General features: G+C 33.5%; 1 protein-coding gene across 1 annotated transcript; it reads right to left on the reverse strand.

The window, feature by feature from the left end:
* Positions 1-9,709: 9,709 nt before the first annotated feature.
* LOC145791991 (uncharacterized) lies at positions 9,710-10,270 on the reverse strand. Its single transcript, XM_082872461.1, has one exon. The coding sequence runs from the start codon at positions 10,268-10,270 to the stop codon at positions 9,710-9,712; it is 561 nt and encodes a 186-aa protein (XP_082728587.1).
* Between the last annotated feature and the right edge of the window lie 891 nt (positions 10,271-11,161).

The raw sequence follows: 11,161 nt of genomic DNA on the forward strand, positions 1-11,161 counted from the left end.
GCTAAAAAAAATACTAACCATTGTTTCCACCTTTCGCCGTTGCCATAAGTAGCTAACTTTTGTACTTTCCTTTAAGGAATGTTCCATCCAGGAATAATAAAGGCCGACAAGAATTGAACCCAGAAATACACGCAGTGAATAACACAAAAAAATGACAAAATTGTTGACTACTCGCATCATAGTCAATATTGACATAACTCCTCAGATTGTAACGCATCACAACATCTGAATACCACCACAGCTGGTCAAACGATAATGAGTGATCTCTATCAATAACAGCCTTTGCTTTCTCCACGCCCAACCATACCATGTGGTAACTCACATCTAGCCCATAATCCCTCTTCAAAATAGTCACCACCTCACACGGCCGAGTCAATTACTTGTCCCTCACAATTTCAGATATGGTACACGACACCAAATCTGAACTAACTCGCGGATTTTTCGATGTTCGGACATCCGTACCACAACTATGCACATCACTAAACCTCTTGATGTAGAAAAAACCATTTCCTCGCTGTGCTCTATAATGTATAGCCCACAAGCAGCCTCTCTCCTCACACATTGCACAAACAACAGTAACTCTTGTTGTCTCGTTCTTGACATACGTAAACTGAAACCCACATTAGATGGCATACTTACATAAAACATTACGAAATTCTTGTGCACTTTTAACAAACCGTTGTCCCACATGCGTAATACTATTTGTCCAAGGGGCTGACAACAACACCTTCTCCTCATGGTGGCAAAATCTCCGTAGTGCATAAATTTCTTCCTCAACCCCCACACACAGCGATCCAAAGCTACTTGACTGACCAATATCACTTTTCAACTCAACCACAACTACTACATGTTGTACCCCTATTGATTTAGCAAGCAGTAACATGTTCTGAAATTCTTCCTCATTGTCCAAATCACACCTATTAATCTCAGGTAGCCAACAGAACAATGAAATAGAACCAGCAGACAACTCACCTCATTTTTCACACAAATACTCCACCAAACGCGAATAATACAATGCATGGGCAACATTTATTACAGTTGTACTGCAACCATATGTACACACCAACATCATAAACATATCCATCTCCTGTAAAAACACAACAATATAACAATCAACAATAATCCAAAAACAATATGAAAATTCACATTGTGCAAAAATTAGATGACTATGTGTACAGTTCAAGTGCTAAATCCATAATTCACATTATCAATGTGAACATTTACATTGATACATATGCTCTGAATTATATCATCCACACAAAGTCTCATTAAGCAAACAACAAAGTAAAATGAGAACATCCACATTCTTCACATAATATTAACAAGATGTAAACATTTACATTGATACATATACTCTGAATTATATCACCCACACAGAATCTTATTAAGCAAATATCAAAGTAAAATGAGAACATTCACATTTTTCACTGAATGTTAACAAGATGTAAATATTTACATTGATACGTATACTCTGAATTATATCACCCACACAGAGCCTCATTAAGCAAACATCAAAGTAAAATGAGAACATCCACATTCTTCACATAATATTAACAAGATGTAAGCATTAACATTGATACATATACTCTGTATTATATCACCCACACAGAGTCTCATTATGGATACATCAAAGTAAAATGAGAACATCCATATTCTTCACATAATCTGAATGACCTCCACGTAAAATGCATATAATTGAACAAACAGAGCATCTGATCCATATCAATCAAAAAACAGAGCATCCGATCCATCATACAAATCAAAACATAAACTAAATATATATTCATAACCAAAATGATACTAACCTGAATCCTGCAATCCTACAATCATCCTGTAAGTTGAAAATAACTGATTTGAACTAGTTATACTCCAAAAAATGTGACAACCGAACACTGTCCAATTCGTCGTCTTCACTCAAAAATTAGCGAACCATACTACAGCAACAACAATGAAACCCTAACACATCAAAGCCTTGGAACGAGCATGCAAAATAGAAACGTATCTATCTGAATTAGAATCATGATGAGAAGCATAAAGATAGAAACTGTCAAAACTGAATCAAAGAAAAACCAGACAACGTGTTATGTGTATTAACACAGTATATATATATATATATATATATTTATAAGGGCATAATAGTCCAGGTAAAAATAAAAAATTAGTAAAATGGACCTGATGGAATAAAAAGAAAAGTATATGGGACTAATCATGTTATAATATTCTTTTGTGGACTTAATGGGTTATAACAACTCTAAAATGGATTTATCAATAAAAATTCCATAATCGTAATCGTAATCATAATCATATAATTTTATCACATTTATTTTTTTAAAATATTACATTTTTTAAATTATATTTATCGTTCATTTTTATGAGTATATATAAGATAAATTACATATACACCCTTGAAATTTACTTAAAATACAAATTGCCCTATTTGACTTTGAAAATTATAAAGACTCTATTGTCAGAATTTTTTATTTAATAGAATTAATAAAAAAAAAATTTGAACTACTCGCTTATACAACAATAAACTTACCAGAATTGTTAAGTAAAATATATTTGTGACATAATTGAAAATTGATAATTAATTTAATAATTTATTAGTAAAAGAAATTATTTTTCATGCAATTACAGTTTAAAAGGATACAATATAATTTTTAAAATTATAAAAAAATAAGTCGTATTTTAAATAAATCTCTTAACATTCATGTTATAAATATCATGACAATCTGAATTTTATTTTTTTATTTTATGGTGGAGTCCAAGTATGGATTTGGCATGCAATAAAATGAAACACAAAAGTCAAGAAGTTTGATTGAGGATACACACCCTTTGTGAGACCCATGAGGCTTTAATGCATAATAGAGATTGGAAGACAAGGGCTTATTAACAACTTGAACAAAGGTTGTTTCTTCATCTAGATAAGTAGTTAACATGCAACTCCTTGTTCTGAGGCAAAGGCAGGTCCTTCACATTCAAAAATCCAAAAAAGGTAGTTGTCTTTGATTCTTTGTCTTGGAAGTGGGTTGACTTTTTGGCTTTTTGGCTTTTTTGGCTATTTTAGCCTGGGCTTAAAAGCTTGGTTTGGGAAGGACTTTTTGGCTTTTTGGCTTTTTTAAGTTTTTTTGTGAGAGAAGAATGTAATGATTATGGGTTGGATGTGATGTTTTGTTTGTTATGGCTAAAATAGCCTATTTTGTTTTTTGTGGCTAAAATAGCCAAAAAAACCTGCAAACCTACTTGCCAAACACAAGCTAAGTAACCTGAATTTGGGCCATCTGGTGGCAATGAAAGAGATTCCGGAGATCTCTGGATGTGGGAAAGCAACCTTGTTACATACATCTCTGTCCAAAAAAAAAGGTTCTCTCTCTTTTATGTTTGTCATGTGTATATATAAAGAATTTTAACCAAATCCAAAATTAAAATATGTTAAAAGTTGTCAAGTTGACGCATGCGTTCAAAATCAATTAACTTGCTAATCGACTCACTTTAGAAATTTTATTTATAATTTTATTGATAAGGCCTGAGCAATTTTTGAAATTCAAATCTTAATTTAAAAAATTGAGCGATTTGTAAGACTTATTACGAGTTCCGTTTCAATGATTTAAATTAGGTTGAATTACTTTCAAGTTCAAATCTTAATTTGAAAGAACTTGAGGATCCTGTGGACTCACTATGGATCCCGTTTTGATAATCCGAACTATTTATTTGTAAAACTCTCGGTGTATATTATACATGAAAAAATTAGACTGATTTAATAATCGTAACCTTTTTATTTTATCATATTTATTTCTAAAAAAATGAATGATTTATTTTCAAAAACATACTTATCATTTATTATTTTGGAGACAAATACATTAAAATAAAAAAAAATTACGATTATTGAATTAATCTAATTTTTTCATAAATAATATACATAGAGACCCTTGCAAAATAAATAATTCAAATCATTAAAATGAGACAAGCTTCCTCAAATTTTCTCAAATTAAGATTTCAACTTGAGAAAAGTTCAACGCTGTAAACCAAACAAGTTGAATGTTACACACATCCAGAGCTGAGACTACTCTCTTCCATACAAATTCAAATTAGAGAGGAGGCGTTCTCGTTACGAAATCTGCTCTTTCAAGTTTCACGTCTTGTGGGGCCCATAATTTTGTAAAAGGGGAAATTACCCACTGGTTCCATGTGGAACATGTGGACATCATTTAATCCCATAACTTTTTGGGTACACCCAAAAGTCCTTTCCTCCATCTCTCTGGTTTTTTCCTCCTTTTTACGTTTTCTTCTTTCTCTTTTTTTCTACATTTTTCTCTCATCGTCTTCGTCATAGACAATGGTGCAAGTGTTCATGTCATTCTCCATTGATCGGGTTCACTGATAACCGCGAACCATCGAAATCAACTCGTGATTTCGCTCTCACCGACGGCGAAGATATATATTTCCGACGAAGAAGATGAGTGGATCTACTTGAGTATATCTACATCAGATTTGGTTAGATCTAAACAAAAAATAGTTATCGGAATACAATCCTCTCTCTACATCTGCCTTTCTCCTTCGATCTCTTTTTTTTTTCTCTGCTATACACTTCTGTTTTTCTGTTCTAATGGAGAAAATTTTCAAATTCTGAACAAGTAGTTTTTGAGTTTTAGTTATAGGCGGTGAAAACTGTAAAATTTTGCAGTTTCAAAATTTTTTTTGGTGCTGGAATGAATCATGGTTTAAAACTGTAAAATTTTGCAGTTTTATAACATTCTTTAGAACTGTAAAATTTTACAGTTTCATAACATGTTTTTTTTTTTTTTCCGACAATATTCTAGACATTCCGGTGAGTCTTCGGCGACCGTTAAACGGAAGTCCGACGGTAGTAAGATGTGAACAGTGTCTGTAAATTAAAAAAAAAAAAAAAAGATTTTTTGGTAACAATTAAAAATGTATTGGACTAATTGGTGTAAGTGTTTTGTTTTGGGATTAGCTGGATCTTAAACTTGGTACATGGGACTTATCAGTAAGTTCCCCTTTGTAAAATAAGAAATAAAGTCACGTTTGTGTGGGAGTCACAATTTGGTAAACAAAAATGATTCAGGCCTTGAATTTGCCTCGAAATCCTTTTTTTTTTTTTTTCTTTTCTTTTCTTCCAAAGCTGTTTTAGTTTGTTTGTTTTTTTTAATTTTTTTTTCTTTCTTTTCTTTATAGGGATGATTATGTATAAGGGTGTATTAAAAAATTAGATATTTTGTAAGTGAATTGGGTTGGACTAATTGGATAATAAAATTGACTGATCAATTTTTTTTAATTTTATTTTATTTTATTTTATTTGTTAGGTTGTGTTGATTTTTTTTTTTTAATTTTTTTTAAAGGTGGTTATATGTAGGGGTGTGCCAAAAAATTAGACATCCTATACTAACTCATCGTATAAAATTATATGGAATTAACGAATTTTAACCAACAGTCTAATTGATTAGTCAATTAAGTTGAACTGGTTAAGTGATAAAATTGACTGATTAATTAAACTATTGATTAAATTTTATTAATTTCATATAATTTTATATGATGAGTTGGTGAAAAATGTATAATATTCTATATTAGACTTACAAAAAAAAAAAAAAAAAAAAAAACTAACACAGTAGCCCCCCCAAAAAAAAAGAAAAAAAAAAAAAAAAGAAGACAGCAGTCGAGCCAAATTCGAGGCCTCGAATTCGAGGCCTCTATCACTATTGTTTTGTAAAATAAGAAATGATTTAGGATGTGTTTTAATTTTTATGGGTCGAAATATTGTTGTTTTTGTATTGATTAACAATTTATGATGACTCACCTAACAAAACTGAATGATATAAAATCTTGGAAAATGAGTGAGAGCACTAATTAGTGCTATCACTAATGACGTGGCAGTAGGTCCCACCAGGAATGATTTGATGTTTTGGCCTTGGTGTTGTATTTTTTTTTTTTTTTATTGAGTGCCATGTCATTAGTGGTCTTTTAGAGCTCCAAAATTAGTGCTCTCTATCATTATTGTAAAATCTTCAATCCCCTTCTAGCTAGTGTCAACGTCATGGACTCATTTGTATGAGTGTATGCCTTTGAAATATTTCCATGAACGTAGTGGCACTAATTGCACATTCACGTCTACCTTCTGCTGTCTTTCTACAGATGGGTTTGTGCAAAAGAGGGGTTGTTGTATTTAGCTATTACAAGTATGGTTAAATTGTGATGAATAAAGCTTGATACCTCTTATTAGAGGTGGTCTCACCTACTGTTACAGTGTTTTATAGTTTAAATTTAATTTGTACATGTACCCACAAATACTTAAATGGTGAAAAAATTATTTTATATTCTTGGAGCGGCATGTGTTTATATTTCTTTACTAAACATTATACACTGTGCTCCCTCATATTTCTCGATTACCCAATACAAAATTATAAATTTTACTTTCTCCACCAATCATAACACCTTAGAACACCATGTAGTCGTGCTCCAAAAGCCTCCAATAACCACTCTCTTATTTTAATCACATTTTTCAATTATGGACAAGTTTTCTAGCAATATTTCTCGGACTGGAAGTTTTACTGATAGTTTAAGAGATGAGATTTTCTCTATTTCAAAATTTAAATTAGAAAGTGTTATTCAAGGTTGTCGAATTTATAAATAAATAAAAACAATTAGATCAATTTAATAATTATAACATATTTAATTTCTTGTATTTGTCTATAAAAAAAATAAACTATAAGTGTAGGTTTAAAAATAAAAATCTATTTTTTATAATAAAGGTGATAAATTAAATATATTTTAATTATTAAATTAATTTAATTTTTTTATAAATAATAGGGAAAATTACATATACCCCCTCGAGGTTTAACAAAATTACAGATACTCCCCTGAGGTTTGAGAAATTACAAATACTCCCTTGAAGGTACTATTGGCATAACAAATTAGGGGGCAAATTATTATGAAAATATAAACCTCAGGAAACAATTTATTATAAAAATATAAACTCCAGAGGGTATTTATAATTTTCTAAACCTCAGAAAGGTGTCTATAATTTAGCTAAACCTCGAAGGAAGTATATGTAATTTGCCCTAAATAATATAGATGAAAAGTATAAATAATTTGAGAAAAGACAGGCTCTAATCTCATCTTTATTGCGCGGTGGATCCATAACACTTCGCCGTCTATGTGCCACGTGTGTGGCTTTGTTTTAACCGTCGGCCGGACATACATATATCGACATTTTCCATATATGTTACTATCATTCCATCTGTCCAATGCACGGTATCACTTAAATAATTAAAAAATAATATTAATATTAAATAAAAATTTAAAATATGAAAAAGAAATTTAAAATCAAATAATTTTTAATTATTTTCATAATAATTATAATGATAATTATTTTAATTTTGTCATCAATAATGTGTCCTATATATTAAAAACAAAAATACGTGTTTTAATATAGGTAATAAAAAAAAGAAAAATCATTTTGTCCACTAAATTATTATTTAAAAATTAATTCAATTCCCGCTCCCTTAATCATATTCATAATTTTATACCTAAGCTATTTGGGGCGTTTGGCAAGAATTTTTTTTAGCTCAAATAGTTAATAAAGATAAAAAAAATAAAAATAATAATCAATAAGATAAAATGTTAGCTCAAATAGTTAATAAAGATAAAAATAATAAAAATAATAATCAATAAGATAAAATATCACATCTTACATATCAATCAATTACTTTTTCTCTCATAATTATCTATTCAATTATAAAAAAATTCATAAATCATTCACAACACAACTATTTTTCATCTCATAAAATAACAAAAAAGTTAATTGAAATAATCAAGTTCCCAAATGAGGCCTTGAATTTGCGTCAATTTTATCCCATCGTCAATTACTGTCTATGATCAAATGGAAGTTGCTGATGTAACGCTAAAACTTGACTTGAAATTTTATTTACTACCAAACTGTCCCCAAAATATCAATTACACTCCTAAATAAAATGAAATTTGAGAGTTTAATTGATATTTTAGTGATAGTTTGACAGGTAAAATAAAATTTCACATGAAATTTTGGTGTTACGTCAACAATTTCTGTTTGATTATAAACGATAGCTAATGGCAGGGGTAAAATTGATCTAAAATCAAATAGTTTAAGTGCAAAATTGATATTATTAAAAGAACAGTGATTAAATTGATTTTTGAGTGATAGTTTATGGAGACAAAATGATATTTCCGCATTAGTAAAACATAAAGGCCAAAAATAAAATAAATTTAGAAATGTGCCAATAGTTATTTTTTATTTTATTTATTTATTTATTTTTTGGACCAGTAATGTGCCAATAGCATACATTTTCCAATTCCCAATCCAAATACAAGTATGGAATCAAACTATTGGACGTACACAAAATATCAGGATAATTAAAGTTTTTTAGAGTTCCAAAGACTTCTCATTCCCATTTGCTCCTAATCACATGAGTGTGCTTGAAATCATAGGTTAGTGCCACACTTCTATCCATTCTTTTCAACCAGCACACAGCAACCGAACCTACTCCACTCACCAACACCAATCCCTACATACTCCTCTGTTTTATTCACACTCACTTGCCTTTTTTCGCAGTCAAGCCACCCTCCTCTCTCTTGCTGCCATTTCATTAGGAATGGCAACGGGGCGGGGATCACCCTCCCCGTCCCCGATCCCCGAAGGCACAAAACTCCCCCATCCCCGTCCCCGATCCCCGGCGGGGAACCCATAACCCTCCCCACCCCCGCCCCCAACGGGGATCGGGGATCCCCGATCCCGAAAAATCCCCGTAAAAAACAACATCCACAACAAACAACCCTCTCAACAGAACAGATCAGCAACACAACATTACAACCAAAAAAATATAGAGAGATCTGATTCACACACACATACATGTATACATATACAATAAATGAACCAAAAAAAAATTGATACTGATACACACACACACACACACATACATGTATACATATACACAGATCTGTGTGGATCGCGCACGGATCCATGTCGATCGACTCAGATTTACGCCGAAACATGGCTGAAACCGCGGTGCTACGGCGAGAGAGAAGAGAGAGAGGAGGTGCTACGGCCTATGGCGGTGCTGCGAATCTGCGATGGAGGATGGTAGAGGAAGTGTTGCGACGGAGAACGGCTGTTCTTGAGACTGGATCTGGTCTGGATTGATATGGCTTTGAGAGTTGACAGAGAGAGAAGAACCAGAGAGTGAGAGAGTGAGAGACAGATGAGAGTCAGTTGAGAGAGTGAGTTGAGAGATGAGAGTATGAGAGAGAGAGAGAAAGAGTTATATAAATATAATAATACAACAATAATATAACTAAACATATAAATAGAATATGCGGGGATCTTTCGGGGAAATGTTGGGCCGGGGCCGGGGCGGGGCCGGGGCCGAGAAATTAATCCCCGTCCCCGGCCCGAAAATCATCGGGGATGCATTTTTTAATACCAGCCCCGGCCCTACGGGGAATAATTTTCGGGGAAAAACCTATTTATCGGGACGGGGCGGTCCGGGTCCCCGTCGGGCCGGGTTCATATTGCCATCCCTACATTTCATTCTGTCAACAATTAGCGAGCTCAACCCAATATTCACTTCTTCTCCTACACCAACAAAGCTCGTAAACCAAATCACCCCATCGGCCACTCTATTCTCATCCCACACTGCTTCTCTGCCCCCTACAGTGATTATTTCTGTTTGGACTGCAACATCCACAAACACAACATTCCATTGATTATAACCATTTTCACAAGGAATATTTGCTCCCATCTTTGCTCAAGTGTCATCTCATAAAACATTGACTTTTTCATCTGATCTCTCGATGTTCCATCTTTGATAAACATAAAAGGACAATACCACTTCCCTACAACAATGGCTTCTGAACTCTTGTAGGATAATGGGAGATCGAATGATGGAAGGCAATCACGGAGGGCAGTGTTGATGCCTAGTGCTTCACTTAGTTGGTAGTTTTGGGGGGTTTGAGTACGAATGCACCACCCTTTTCTTCTCAAGAAGTTTGGAGGAATCCCATCTGGCGCAATTGATTTGGCATAAAAATGACCACCTCTATGGTACGGAACGATATGAAATTGTTGATATATGTCATTGGGATCTAACGGTCTCGGTTGGACATCTTGGATGCAGTTACAGCAACAACTCGTAGCCATGTCTTCTTCCTTTGAACAAGCATATGCTTCCCCGTAGAAGGAAATTGATACTAGTAAGATGAACTTAGCAATAAATTTCATCAATGCAAACAAATCATATACATTCTAGTAGCCTTTAGAAATTGATGTCTACATCTCAAGGTTTTAAAGTATCACAAATTGAATATTGGTCGCAGCGTAGCAATATGATAAATTAGGCCACGTTGTCATGAAATATTTAAATCACTAATCGCAAAAAGTTTTTATAATAGCCCATTTGATAGTATCGATTGTGAATCAGGCTATGAATTAGACAAAATACCCATACTGTGGGGACATATTTTTTGGATAGCAACATGTAGCCAAGGTGGCACCGAAATACCAGCCAAGGTGCCACGTGTCCTTGACTCGACACCGAGATAATCTCAGCTAGGCCGAGGTTATCTGCGGAGATATTGGAATCTGAGATGAGTGGATAAGGATCAAGAGTCCTAGAATGAGGAAGGACTTCAGCCTGGATAAGGATAAAGCTCTTAGGGAGTTTATCTTTATCTATTTGAGAGTCCTGGATAGACATTGAGCCAGAATCCATTGAAGCTAGGCTTCCATAGGGATCAGGTCAGTGTTGGTTATAAAAGTAAGGCACTCTCGTGGGTCTAAGGTACGCTTTTTATATTCTGAATAGTAAGTTAACCACTTTGGCTATCTTTGAGAGATAACTGACTTGATCATCGGAGTGCCCCCGGGTGGACGAACAATCGTCGGAATCTTATCTTTCTGTGACAGGTCGTTTGAGCTTAATGTATTCTGCCGGTGTTCTTCAGCTGAGTACCTTTTTGACAGTGTGGTCGAAAATTGACACACACAATTTGGCGTCGTTTGTGGGAAAAAAATGAGAATAAATGGCCAACGACGGACAGCAAGAGAAGGTTGGGGATAACATCCCTACTGGAAGTGGCAAACATGTTGACCTCGACGTCGAGGAAGATAATT

This window comes from Camellia sinensis, chromosome 5, assembly GCF_055761805.1.
Source record: "Camellia sinensis isolate YWXY chromosome 5, ASM5576180v1, whole genome shotgun sequence".
NCBI lineage: Eukaryota > Viridiplantae > Streptophyta > Magnoliopsida > Ericales > Theaceae > Camellia > Camellia sinensis.